This window comes from Trematomus bernacchii, unplaced genomic scaffold (genome assembly GCF_902827165.1).
Source record: "Trematomus bernacchii unplaced genomic scaffold, fTreBer1.1, whole genome shotgun sequence".
Classification (NCBI taxonomy): domain Eukaryota; kingdom Metazoa; phylum Chordata; class Actinopteri; order Perciformes; family Nototheniidae; genus Trematomus; species Trematomus bernacchii.
Genome location: NW_022987731.1, coordinates 204,883 through 220,000, shown reverse-complemented (window position 1 = coordinate 220,000; position 15,118 = coordinate 204,883). Strand labels below are relative to the sequence as shown.

The window sequence follows — 15,118 nt, the reverse complement described above, 5'->3', positions numbered from 1 at the left end:
ACTGGAGTGGGTGTGAAGTTAGAACATATGAGGTGCAGTGACAGAAATGAATCAACAAATGATTCAATGAATTCAACATTAAACATTTTTTAAAGAATTTGCAAAGAAAAGCATTTAAAGATGCACTGAAAAAACTGAAACGTTAACTTTAATTAAATGTATTATGTCAACAAATGTCCCATAACTGTATTAGGTTAGTTGAAAACAATAATATGAAGTTGAGATTAGATTTTTTGTTTAAACGTATGGCTTGTAAACCTAATACAGTTATATCCTAATCCGTTGACATAATACTTTGAATCATAGTCAATGTTTCTGTGTTTAATGACTGTGTGTATATGCAGCTTATAGCCTTTAGACAGAGTGAAGGTGTGATGTCTTTAAATGCCTTGTTTAAAGACATTATATAAAACAGAGAATAAGGCCAAAGCATTTCCCGACCTTCCCAAAACCTAACAATTAATCAATATAGTTAGCTTTAGTCAGTTGATTCATTGTTGCAGCTTTAATATTTATATATTGACTTGCAATGATACATGTTATTATTGATACGTTATCAAAGGGACTTCAATCTTCTAAAACATATGGAGAAATCTCTTTGGAATAATTCTCTGTGTCACTGTGAGTCTTACAAAATGTGACCAAATTGTTAACTTTCTTTCTTTAATCAATGTAGAGGTGAAGTGTAGCTGTTATTAATATGCTGTGTGAGCAGAGCAAAAAGATGTGCTTTAACATAAGCATCTAAAGCTCATTCTTATCAGATACATCTAATAAGATGAGTTTCATTGCTGTCATAAACATTGTAAAGGGTGAAACTGTCTATATAAGAAGTGATGATTTATTTATTTGATTTGGTAATGAGGCTGAAACACTGGAATGTGTGTTTTATTCTCAAAGTGAGTGCAGTTTCCACACTTCTCTGGCACAGTTTCCCATTTTGGTCATAACATTCCTGTACACCCTTTATTTATTACACAGTTGTGAAGAAGTGCGTGTTTTCAGATTGTAGGTTTTGGAAGTTGGACTGTGTATGCTGGCTAAATGTTTGAGAGGCATTTCATGAGTTGTTGCAGCTTCTTGGTTTCATAACAGCTCTGAAATAAAGATGTGATGAGAGCCGAGACGGATAAGGAAGAGGGTGCAAGAAAACTTGCAGACCAAACCTGTCCTTATTTGACACTAGCCTACTTTCACCTTACAAGTGCCACCAAAACACACACACACACACACACACACACACACACACACACACACACAAACACACACACACACACACACACACACACACACACACACGCACGCACGCACACGCACACGCACACGCACGCGCACGCGCGCACACACACACACACACACACACACACACACACACACACACACACACACACACACACACACACACACACACAGACATTGTCCACATTAAGGGGATTGCCATAACTTTGCTGTAATCTGTGCGTCTGACTTGCTCTCTCTCCACCCGCTATGCGTCTCATGTGGTTGGGTGGGGGCGGGTGGGGGGGGGGGCAGCAGCGTTCTTCTCACATCCTTTCTGCTCAGGTTGTGGTTGATGGGGTGTGGCGAGTGATGATAACAACCTGTTGGCATGCACAGGGTACTGTTAGGCAGGAAACATGCATTCATCTCAACAATGAACGGTTTAAACTCCCATTGTCTAACTTAGTATCCAATATACACCACATGGTCACTTCATTCCTAATCGTTCATATTCAGCAGTTTATCTGATGTGTAATATGATCACAGCATCATTGCTCGTTGAAATAGGCCCTTTTGTTCCAGGCTGCACTTACTTTCTCAATACTTCATTCCTATCTGACAGCAGAGGCGTGGACTCGAGTCACATAACCAGGACTTGAATCAGACCCTATCTATCTAAAAAAGACTTGCAATGACATGGATTTCACATGGGTTTGAGCCATTTGACTTAACAAATCTTATTTAATGAATTTGGGACTTTACTTGTATCTTCACGGTCTTGATAAGGGACTAGACCTGGGATAACCAGTATGGATCCGGGATTTATCAGGTTGACTTGGAACTTGACCTAAGACTTGACTTAGAACGTGTCAGTCTTGATTTGGGACTTGAGTGCAAATACTTGATACTGACTTGTGACTTGGCCTGACAGACATATTGAAGGAACACTCGTGCCTCTTTAACTTTGCACTTACTACACCCTTTGGCTTTTTTGTAGTTCTTGCAATCCAGGAAGTGAAGATTATACTGCTGTTGCTCTAAGCTAAAGGACTAAACTCAATGTGAAACAACAGCGCAGGGTTTAGGTCTGTTATTCTGCCAACCCTTGGATTTAGCTAAGTTTCCTAAAATGTTAACCCCACTTACAATTATACTAATATTTGAAATGTTTATAACTTTTTCAAATACTTTTTGGCTTCAGGGGCTGCCCCTAAGCATGTTGCTGGCTCACTGACAGAGTAAAGGAGTGAGAAAGTCCCACTGTTGGTGTTGGAGTGTTCCCATTGGCTGTTGCTCTTCCAAAATAAACATACAAACTCAATATGCCTTGTATCCTTTTCAAATTAAAAGCCCTGTGGATGATCAGAAAAATGTACTCGAAATGTGTCCTTTCAGACTACTTCATTAAATTGTTCTATTGGATATTGTTAGATAAATATGTTGCAATGTGTCAATGTGCAGTTGATTAAGAATTGTATATGATACTGAGTTAAATGGTAAAGCGCCTAATATAAGTACAACAATCAATCAGGTAATTATATGTAGTGTAGTAGTGGAAAAATACAAATAAAATAAAAGTTCCTCAGAGGTGTAAAGAAGCGCAAAAATCAATCAATCAATCAACAACTTTATTAATCCCGCAAGGGGCAATTGGTTATGAGCAGCAGCTTATGTCATGTACACAGGCAGGAACATACAGAACACACACAGATACACCCGGGAGCACAGATGTGGATCATTCCAATTTACACGATAAATAGTTCATAGCATCACAATAATAAATAAATAAATAATCAAGTTAAAAGCCTTTCAAGAATTTAAAAGTTTGAGTGCAGAAGGGATGAATGATTTTGAAAAGCGATTAGTCCTTTGATCAGAGCATATCTACGCCCTGATGGCAACAGACGAAATTCATGTGCAAGAACATGACCTGGAGAGTTCAGAATGCTCTCTGCTTTCCGCAGAATCTGTTGGTTACAGAAGGAGTTTAAGGACACATTCTAGACAATGTATGGAATTAAGGTAATATGCTATGTGTCTTAACCACTAGCCCACTGGGATGCCCCAATATGAAAGGAAATAACCATATTGGTATGTGATATTTTGCAAAACACTAATTAGGTGTTTGAAAAGTCCAAGAATGTGTCCAGATTACAGGTGACAGTGAGAGACAATAGTGGATGCATTTAGAAAGTAAAGGTGTTATTCTAAGAACAAAACTGGGAACTGTAGCACCACAAAGGATCAGCAGAGGGAGCCAGATGATAAGCAGAGAGGTGCGTTAGATCTTCAGACCCCGAGACTTCATGTGTCCCCACCAACCCTGGTCCCCACCCGCTCCGTCTCCTGTTTATTTCGTAAATTCCATTGAAACAATAGCCCACTCCGGAGTGAATATTTCACCACTTTCTCTCAGCCCTTACTCACAGGCAGAACTTTATTGCTTTAGTGGTCAAAACATTTCTCTTTCATTGTGTCCATTCACTCTGTCTTTTTGTTTTCTGTCCACATGTCTCCTTTCTCCTGTTCAATGAATCTGCCCTGCCTTCCTGCTCTGCCTCACTCACCATCATATGCTTTCTATTTTAATGATGGCCAACGCCTGTAAACCCTTGTTGCTATCGATATATTATGAATGGAAATGATGCACCAGAGGGACCGAATTATAGAAATCTATTGTTTTATTATTTTTAATGATGTAAAAGCAAGCTGTTGTGTTTGTGTGTGTACTGTATGTGTGTGTGCGTAAAAGAATAAGGCTCTTTTATTGGGATTGTAATTAAGGCTGGGGACCCCAGGGTTGTTATTGGGGAGAGTGGGATTCTTAAGATTCTCCCTTGACCAGACACACAGGCTCCGGGCACTCAGCTCCTTGTTTAGTCAAAAAGCTGCAGAGTCCATCTCTCTCTGTCTTTATAGACCATGTTACTCCCAGAAGGAAAATGATTTGAAAGACATTACAGTTTTGTATGTTGTTAAAAAATTAAATTCTATAAATAAATAAATGAGTGAGTCATGTTAATGGTGCACTCCACTCATTTAGTATTGCACACACACACACACACACACACCACACACACACACACACACAACACACACACACACACACACACACACACCACATACACACACACACACACACACACACACACACACACACACACACACACACACGCACATGCACGCACATCACACACACACACACACACACACACACACACACACACACACACACACGCACATGCACGCACATACACACACACACACACACACACACACACACACACACACACACGCACATGCACGCACATACACACACACACACACGTATGTTGCTGGCAAGCGAAAAGCTAATGTTTGTACAGTCTGTATATTGACTGGGCAAATACAAACGGTCCAAATTTGGGCGAAACATTAAAGCACACCTTCAGACTCTAAGCCCCCTGCAGAGCCACAGAAGAGAATGTATAACTGTTTTCACATAATAAACTGATCATAACGTTTGAAGTTGGCTGAGTCCCTCTCCTATTATCCCAGGGCCTTTCTGTTGACAGTGTAAACATGTGCAAAGCATCTGGAATCAAATGTTTGCCAACTTAGAGCTTCTTTCTGTACTTTGTGACAAACTGAAAAGAAAAATCTAAATGTGTGCACAAAAAAGGAGAAAACAAGCATAACTCTGTGACGTCTCTTTTATCCCTCTGGGTTTCTCAAATATGTGTTTTCTGCCTCCTGGGACATATGATGAGCTCATCACGGTGGAATGTAACTTTCTCTAAATGGTACTCAAGTACTTTTACTCAAGTACTTACGAAGAATTTGTATGTACTTTACTTGAGTATTTTCATTTTATGCTGCTTTATACCTGCCTACTCCACAACATTTGATACTTTTTACTCCCTTACACTTACATTAAGTTACTACTTTGCAGATTTAGATTATTAGTACAAAAATATAAATCAGCTAAAACATGAAAGCTGATTATAATCAGCTATAAGTATATAGGGTATTTCAAATTAGCTCCACCTTTACCATGCATCAAAAGCCACTATTCAGTAATTTAATACATGATTCTGAAATGCCTTTATGTCTAACAAATACTTTTAGTACTTCATTATATTTTGATGCCAATACATTTGTACTTTTACTTTATTTTGAATCCAAGACTGTTACTTCTAATAGAGAATTTTGACAGTTTAGCATTGCTAATTTTACTTAGATAGCTGATACAATATGAGTTACTTTTTCATCACTGAGTACAGCGTCAGTGTGATGCATGATGGGAACACACAGGAGCCAGCAGAGGTGGAAAAAGTAGGCTACTCTTGTACTTAAGTAAAAGTAGAAGTACCAGAGTGTAGGAATACTCTGTTACAAGTAAAAGTACTGCATTCAAATCATCGTTCTCAAAGCTGGTAAAGGTGCAGCTAGTTTGAATGACTTTGTATACTGCAGGGTAGCTTGTGAATTTACTCCAGGTGGAACTAAAGTCTGATTTAAGACTTGATTATATTTCACATCATTCATCCACATCTGTAAAGTAACTAAAGGTATTAAAGAAATGCAATGGAGTAAAAGTAGATCAGGACATTTCACTGCCTCTGGAAGATAAATACAGAAACTTTACTAAGTATTTCTATTTCAAAATGTTACACTTATTAGACCCTTGCACATGTTGTTTTTTTTAATTATTAATGGTGGTGAGGAGTATGCTGTTTGTTCTCTTCCCTCTGTCGTACCAAGTAAAGACTGCCATGTTTAAGATTTAGTTTGAATGTGAGTCCATAAAGTGGGACATAAAAAGTGTAACATCCCCCGTGTGCGAGCAGATCACATTTCTCCCGAAATGCCTCCCTTTCTGCTGCAATAACCGCCTCCTTTCTGAGCAGAATCTCTATCTGCGGGCTATAAGTCCCTCTCTGAGTTCACTCCTTTCTTTCTCTTTCTTCCCCTCAGACACAGACAGCAGAAAGTTAGAGAGAGAGGGAGCGGCCACCCAGAGCAGACCAGACTCCACCCAGAGCCCAGCCAGCGAACCAAGAGCCAGCCGAGCCCATAAAAATGAGTGGTGCACACCCCCGGCTCCACCAGAGCGCCGCGCCCGCTCCCAACGCTGTCTCCCCGGACAAGGACGCAGAAATGCCCGCCACGGAGAAGGACCTGGCCGAGGACGCGCCGTGGAAGAAGATCCAGCAGAACACCTTCACGCGCTGGTGTAACGAGCACCTGAAATGCGTCAACAAGAGGCTCGGGAACCTGCAGACGGACCTGGGCGACGGGCTGCGGCTCATCGGGCTCCTGGAGGTCCTGTCCCAGAAGAAGATGTTCAGAAAGTACAACCAGAGGCCCACTTTCCGCCAGATGCAGCTGGAGAACGTGTCGGTGGCGCTGGAGTTCCTGGACAAGGAGAACATAAAGCTGGTGTCCATAGGTGAGTGCAATGAATGAGTGTTGTCCTCTGCACCTCCATCAGGTGTCTCCTCTCCGCTGTGCCTATGTGTTTCTTTAAGGAGTTAGTGGTGCTAAGCAACAGCTAAGTAGGACTTCAAATGGATGGTTATAATGGAAAGAAGTGAATGCATGCCTGAAGGGAGAATACGGTTGAGTAGCCTATGTTGCTGCCCAGAACAAAAAAGAGAAGAAAAATGTAACTTAGTAAAGAAAGTCCACTTTTGTACAGGGAGGTCGATCAGAGCAGGCGTTTCCCTGGTGCTTTTGTCTCGGCTGTCCACTTTTGAGGTGGCTTGTTTTGGGAGGAGGGGGTCTGCTGAGGGGCCCCAGGCTCTCTGTGCTCCCTGCTGCCTGGGCCGGGCCGGGCCGAGCCAAACCGTGTGGGCCAGGATGTAATTCAGGCCTAGTAGGATATGAGAGCTGATTCTGGACACACACACACACACACACACACACACACACACACACACACACACACACACACACACACACACACACACACACACACACACACACACACACACACACACACACACACACACACACACACACACAGGGCTATTGTCTGTGCTCATGTCGTGCAGTGGGCTGTGGCTGGCTGGGTCTCCAGCTTTAGCAGGACTTGGCTCACACAGTGACTCTGAGTTTAATGGGCTTTGCCTACATGCAGCTGCATACCTGCTCACAGCAATGTGACTCTGCAGCTGTTTACTAGACTGACCGTGAAATAAAGTATTGTTCTGCTGAGCTGCTAAAAAACGAAGAGATTTAGATTTAGCCTCTTCTCTACCTAAACAGAACAGATCTCGTCGTGCAGTGGCTCTAGGCTCCTTGATGGATTTAGTCCCATTAAATGTTGTATTGAACTCACAATATGTGAGTGTCAGTAACGCGATACCAAAAGTGGCATTGTGAACAAGAAGTGTGGCATCATGTCAGATGTATTTTAGCGTTCTACATTTTACTTGTGTATCGCTATGAGTGCACCGTCTGAGTACTCCTAATCTATTTATCCCTACTTCAAATTGGGACGCACTTAAACAGTCAAAATAGCGAATGTACAGAAACACACACATCGAGACACAGTACAGTAGTAAAGGCAGTCTTCTTTTTAAACCTTCATCAGCAGAGACTGTGATTGTCGGGCCAGAAGAGGTGAGTGACTGGGTGCCAGTCAGACATGAGTGTGTCCCTGTCATCGCCTGCTGGGGGAATGTGTGGCTCACTGGATTATTTTCTCACACATGTTGTTGCTTCCTGCTGCAGCAAACAGGTGAAGACATGGCACTGTCTGCACCATATCAAGATTCCCAGAATTTAGGATAGGGTTTTATCGTGGATTACAAAAAAACACTCTTTATAGAGAGGTGAAGGAATGACTCCAGAAGAGTTTGAACAAGTTTTGTTTGGTTAGAGGCCTGAAATAAACTAAATGATCCTGTTATCGGGGACATTGTGAATATCCTCACTTGGTTCAATACTGGGGGAAGTTATGGTTTAAAAATAGCTTATTTAACATATTTTTATAATTATAGGGATAATATCATGTACATCGCAAATATTTTGGTCGGGGTAATAGTGACATACATTTTCCTTATGGACCCATACCTTCCCCAAACTCCATCAGAGCAGACAGGGGTTGAGCAGCTGAGGACAGATCACACCATCAGCAGAGGTTCTTATTATTCATGGTATAGTACCAGGCACCATGAGTCTGCTGTCTGCCCCTCCTGCAGCTGACTCACCCTCATCCTGCTCCTGTTGACTCATTTCATCTGAAGATGAGAGGGGAGTGTGCTCTCTTCTTCTACTTCCTCTTTTCAGTGCAGAAAGTGGGCACACCCAGCAGCAATCCTCACCACAAATGACCAAATTGCCATCAGTGCTCAGCATGAAGCATGAGGTCCCTCCCTTTTTCTCTGCTCTCAGCTCTTTTCTGTGATCTTTCACCACTTTACTTTCAAATGTTCTGCCCTTTTTGGATCATGCTGTCCACACCTCGTTTCTGTTCTCTTTTCACTTATCTTTTGCTTGCATGACAAAAATGCTAAGAATAGCCAAGCTAGGTGTTGCCCACATTCTTTTCTTTATGCTAAGTAGGAATTCAGATAACAATTATAATTGTTATTGATTGATGTATTGATTATTTTCAAGATTTATAAATGATTGGTTATGTCTGTAAAATATACAAAGTCTAAGGTGCTTTAGATGTCTTGTTCTATCAGCCCAACCCAAAGGTTTTCACTTTAATATATAATAAAATGGCAACAAGTTTCAAATCTCCGTATGTGAGAGCAGGAAAAAGTAGTTTTTTGCATGAACGATTAATCTAACCATTTATTATCGATAATTTATTTGTTGACTGATCATTGCGGCTCTGATGCTAAGCTAACTGTCTCCTGGCTCTACCTTCATATTGATATTCATATGCTCATCTAAGCACTATTTGAACTTTTGTTTGAGTTTGATATCAAAATGGTTGACGATACATTTTCTATTGGTTGACTAATCCACTCACCACCTAAAACAATCAATCATCACCTAAATGTTTTAGCCTAACCTAACAGGATTGCCCCTACAATTGCTGTTATTTGGCAATTGTAGTGTGAAGTGTGCTTTAAACGCAGCACCCTCCCATGTCATTATCATCCCTGAGATGAGGGTTATTATGTGAAATGGTCCCTCAGCAGGCTGTGAAGTTAGATGATGTCAACATGCTGCAGTAAACTCTCTCACAGTCCAACACGGACTGCAGTTCACTGTGCACTGTAATGAAACTCCCCCCAAAAGGTCATCTCTCTCTGCAGTTTTGACAAAACCCCTCATGATCTGGCACCGGCAGCAGACACATGATAACTGATAAATAAAAACAAATCCAGAGAGAAGTCACATGGAGTCTGCAGGGAGCAGTTACAGTGCCATCTACTGTAGTTAGCTATAGGGCTCCACAATTATTTAAATGTAGTGATTATACTATAATTAGTGAAATTAGTGAAATACCATAATTGCAATATGGCAAAATGTGTAAATATCTGGATGAAGAATTGTTGTGATCCGGCCAATCAACTGTAATCTACAGTAGGGCTGAACGATTAATCTATTTTAAATCGAAATCGCGATTTTAAATGATGCAATTATCAAATCGCAAAGCCTGCGATTTTTTTAAGTTTTTTTTTAAAAAGTTTTTTTTTTGTTTGTAATATTTTTGTTCTTCTTGTGTGTCAGTCATCCACAACAATCAGAAGTGCTGTGCTCCACATGTAACAGTCATTGTTAACCAATCAGAAGTGGCCCATGATAGAAGGTGATAGACAGATTGATCCAGTCACCTGCCAAGTATTTTTGAAATACTTTTCCAATTGGCTTCCAATGGAGCTTTCCTAGATGGTTTGGTGAAACAAAGCATCTGAGTCAGGTTAGTAATGCTCCATCACATGTTTCTATTACAGGGTGAATCTTAAACTGAAGCTTAACTTTAAAGCAACCCAACAGAAGTTTCATGTAAGTTTAGTTCTTTCACTCGTAGCTTGGGCTGCGGGGGTGCTAGAGACGGGAGCACGTTGATACGACCTTCCTAGCCGGAGATATGGCCGCATTTTACAATAAACTTCCCTTGGGTCGCTTAAAAACAAATATCGCAAATCGAATCGCAATATCTGTCAGAAAAATCGCAATTAGATTATTTCCCCAAATCGTGCAGCCCTAATCTACAGACTTAATAAAAAATCCTTGTTTGGTACAGATGGTACAAAAAATCAAACCATGGTCATTTTATTGTATTTTCAAGGATAATGTGGATAATGTTTCAAAAATGATCAATCCCTCCAATATTTCAAATCATAACACAATTGTAATATCAGCTAATTAATTGTAATTAGTGATTTTGGACTTAATGAGGACAGAGACCCTGAAGGTAGCACTGGTGAAACCGACTGAGTTCCCCCATTATTCTTCATAATGTCACGATAAACTCTGGTTGTGATTTGCATAATGGTTTGTTGTGATTATAGAACATTTTTTAATTGATCTCATCTCTAATCCCGATTTCTGTGAGGACGTTCTTCTTATGTGTAGAGGCAGCTTGAGTGCATTTTCACTCGTGTTTAAACAAGATACATTTCACTTGGCATCAATGTGATAGTGTTGAAACCTTAAAACATTCCACAAGCTAAGCAGATAAATACTTTGTAACTCTTTTAAAAATGTATAATCATATTTTGTCAGCTGTTTCTCAGCAGCCCCGCCCCGTTTTTAAAACCCATCTTCATCTGTACTTGACTGGGCCTGTGTGCAGTTTGTGAAATAGAAAGATTGCAGCATTTCTGCCAAACTCTTCCCGTCACCCCCACAGAGCAGGGGGTGAAATAAACAGAGCTGGGGGGTAACTGTGTACCTGGCTGCTGCTGTGTCCTCCTGGCAGAAGACACTCACAGGTTGAGACGCAGCGCTGTGGGCCCGTCTCCTCCTGTTGCATTGTTCAATCCTAATGAAAGGTGTTCTATGCTGCTGATAAAGAATGGAGATAAACAGGCTTATATCAGGAGGTATGTGCTCTTCTTAAACCAGCACTGAAGATGGGTTAATGTAGATCAAAGTGACATGTTTACAATGTTCCTCCTACAATTTATAAATGAAACTCCTGATCAATAAAACAAATCCTTGCTTTACCAATGTCAGTACACTAACAGGCTTTAGACCAGGAGCTTAGGGTGGCTATGCTAGCCAACTGTTAAACATAATTGAGTCAGTTTGCTAATAATCTTTCTATACCTATAAGCTCCTTTAAGAATTTTACAGTTTTCAATAAAGTAAAAAAAAAAGATGGAACCCACCATTGTTATTGAAAACTTCATGTACGACATGCTCAAAGGTACTGAGCATTAGCATTTCTTGTGTTTTATTGCTTTTTAATTCATTTTTAATTTAATTTCTTGTCAGCTACTCTGACACCTAAGTATGATGACTGTCTGTGTGACAGCTTCATTAAGACAAAAGGTGGGCTCAGCTGTGAGCAATCAGACTGCTGAGCAATTCCTCAAAAGCCTTGTTCATTTCGCTCTGGTGTTCCCGGCACAACGTGACGTCATCAGTTATCTTGCATAAAGCACAGCTCCGTGCTCTTCTGTTTTTTTGTAACTAGGCGCCTGCTGCTTCTAGCAAATAACTTGAATTATAAATTGCTTTCCACAAGTATAAACTAGGCTTACCTTAGTGTGTTGTAATTGTGATGGAGTGTGTGTCGGGCGGGTGGTGGGATGAACTGATTTACTGTGATTGTGTCAACCTGCTTTGACTTGCGGTGCATGGCATTGTTAGATGAGGGCAGATACACAGAGCAGGGGAGGATACCTGACAAGATGCCTGACCTCTATTTGGATCAGACCATCCATATATGGAAATATTTTAATTTGCACCCCATTTTGCTGCCACCCATATACAGATATATATCTAAATGCAGAATATTAAAACTGCTCTGTGGGCAGCGCAAAAGCAACCGCTGACCGTCTAAAAACACCTAAAGATTCAGACTGAAAATCCCAGACGGATCAAGTGACTTCATCACATTGACACAGAAACCCTGTCAATAGATATTTCTTTACAGCTGTCTATGTCATTAGAAATGAATTGTATTATTGCTCACGCATGACTTAACAGACAGACCTTAGTATAAATGTATTGGCACATTTTTTTATTGTAGCTACATTTAAATAGTCTCACTATGTACTTTGTCAAAGCTCCAAACCCCAAATAACAGCAAGCTGTAATTAAAGCTGCTGCAATCAATATTTTATGTAAGCAATGGATGAAATGACAGGCAAATAAAAGAGTTGCTTATTATAACAGACCCCAGAGATTTCTGCAGTTCCTCCCATCTCTAGTGACCTTTTTTCAACTCATTGTTTTGTTTTCACGGCCCACAACTTTCCTGTTTTAGCTTAATCTCTTTGTTCTTATCAGTTTGGAGTTCTGCAGCTGTTTTCAGCCAGAAGGCTCTAAAACCTGAGCACACTACCCGCCCAGCACCAAACAGCAGATGGACAACAGGCAGGGACTAGCTGGTGAACATAGTGTAGCACTAGCAGCTAATGGAGACCAAAATGGAGTTAAAATGAGAGTGAGTGGTGGACTTGCATCATCAGGCAGCCGTAAACACAACTCCACATGAATGCTTCACCATATTAACTTTATATGGTGATGATATGTCAAAACCATCTTTACAGCTAGTTCCCCCTGCCCCCGGGGGGCCAAAACGTCACTTAATACAGGTATAAAACTACATGTCCTGAGTAATTACAGTAACAATAACTAAGGCAACTCCCAAGACTCCTCCAACTGCAGAGTCAGCTCAGGTAATGAGACCTCTGTACACAAGCATCGGAACATCTAAATGGTCTCTTTACTGCGAGCCTACGTGTGTCAGCGATGTCATACAACATCAAGATGAATCTTCAGGAACAAGATAGAAATGAGAGGGTGAGGGCAGAGAGGAATGTTTGCCAGGGAGTGAGATAAGGCAGAGTTTAGCTTCAGTTAGGTCAAAATGGATCACTTCCTGCCAGCTCATTATCATTAGCATAACTTCCTGTCTGCACAGGCAAAGGGGACCGGTCAAGTGGACACTGAGGATTAGCCCAGTGCACATTCCTATTCAGTACAGTGGTATTCAGGCTATTGCATTACATCAGAGTTGGAAAGTTGCCCCAGCACCCCATGCCTCATGTTCAGACCGGACAAGCAGACATATTCTTTACCTTCCTCACAAAGATGTGCATTCTTAAAGGAGATATTAAAGTGAATCGGTCCTTTTGCACATAAACTACAGTGACACCATATCCTGTAATCTTTGCTTACAATAGTGATGTTACCTCCAAAAAGACCCATCATGGATACCAGAACCATGTCTCTACTTTCTAAACCGGACTCATTTTTGCCAGGCCACGGACTCTTGAGTTACTGTGAGACCAGACGCTGCTCTCCGGCTGATCGTAGTTCCCTCACAACAGTTTGTTAGAGCCGCCTGGTATTTATTAACCCCCCTCATTCATCATGTTCAGCCATGTCCTCCTCTCACCCCCTCAGCCTCTGTCCGAGCCCACCCCCTCAGCCTCTGTCCGAGCCCGTCCCTATAGCTGCTCCCACTTTTCCTCATGTTTCTCATTTTTCCCTATCCCTTCAAACTTCATTTTGTAAATGTCTCACTAAAGACCCTTTCCCAGCCCATCCTCAGCGGGAGCTTTTGTCAGTGTGGGCTTTGAAGATGTCCCACACAGCACTTTTTCCTGCCTTTATTTCCTCTTTTCTATCTCGGCCCTCTCCCATCCTCCCCCCCTCCCCCCTTCGTCTGTAACCAGAGCCCGGGGAATGGGAGGGCTGCCAGGATCCAGTTTGCTTCTGCCCTTTTAAGGCTAAAAAATCAGGAGGAACTTTTTCCAGAGGCGGGAGTGAAGAGAAGAGAAGAGGAGGGAGGGAGGGAGACTTGAAGGAATAGAAAGGAAGTGGAGGAAGTGTAGTAGCTCTAGTGTGGCTTGTTGCATGGAGGGAGGGAGGGAGGGTGAGGGAAAGAGAGAACTTCAGGTCATACCAGCTTTTGGATGTTTGAAGCTACAAGCTGAATTCATACAGTTTGGTGTTTTACTTCGTAAAGTTTCATGTGAAGTTTGTGTCACTACCTCTTCGATCACAATCCCTGTTTAGCTCAGCACAGTTTTATTCATTCAAAATGTTTACAGTGTAATCCAAGACCTAGTGGGATATATATGATTCCGATTACTGAAATGAAAATGTGAGCAATAATCACTTACTATACTTGCCACTTTTTAAAATGTCAGTCATGAAATATAATACAGGATACAGTAACACATTTGTATTAGAACACGTATCCCAACTCTCCTAAGGACAATGCTGCATTCAGGTGCTTCTTGGATGTTCCACAAGTTTGGAAGTCTAACGACTCCGATGAGATGAGTTTATGATACCTCTGAGCTTTTAAACAACACGTTGATAGCTGGTTCTGTGAATCCTCCCGGTCAGAAACAAATTGTTCTGTTTATTGCAGCACCACATGAATGAAGCACATATCTCGCAATGTAGATTTGAATGGGTTCTTCCTTAGCCAAAGCTGCATACCAAGTTTTATGGAAATCGGTCCAGTGGTACTGGAGTCCTGCTGACAAAGAAAAACACGCCGAGCCCATAATAACCCCATAGGAGCTAATAATGTAATATCTGTGTAGTAGTAGTAGTAATCAGTGTAGTTGTAGAAAACATGTAGGCACACACATATGGTCATATGTCCTGCGATTGTTTCTAATATTCTTCTATTATATATGATACAAATAATAGGATACTATGAGCGGTGGAGAGGGAATGGAGGGGGAATGGAGAGGGAATGGAGAGGGAATGGAGAGGGAATGGAGAGGGAATGGAGAGGGAATGGAGAGGGAAT

The 15,118-nt window shown here is 41.3% G+C and overlaps 1 protein-coding gene across 5 annotated transcripts in view; it reads left to right on the top strand.

Annotated features, from left to right (window-relative positions):
* The window catches only part of flna (filamin A, alpha (actin binding protein 280)), a 58,159-nt gene that overhangs the window by 877 nt on the left and 42,164 nt on the right, over window positions 1–15,118 (top strand). For 4 of the 5 annotated variants that reach the window (XM_034145629.1, XM_034145628.1, XM_034145625.1 and 1 more), the window contains exon 2: window positions 6,178–6,652. In XM_034145629.1, coding sequence (XP_034001520.1) covers window positions 6,283–6,652 — 370 coding nt within the window. In that variant the 5' untranslated portion in view covers window positions 6,178–6,282. Of the gene's footprint in view, window positions 1–6,177; window positions 6,653–15,118 lie in introns of those variants that run through there. The other variant, XM_034145626.1, reaches the window with a different exon arrangement.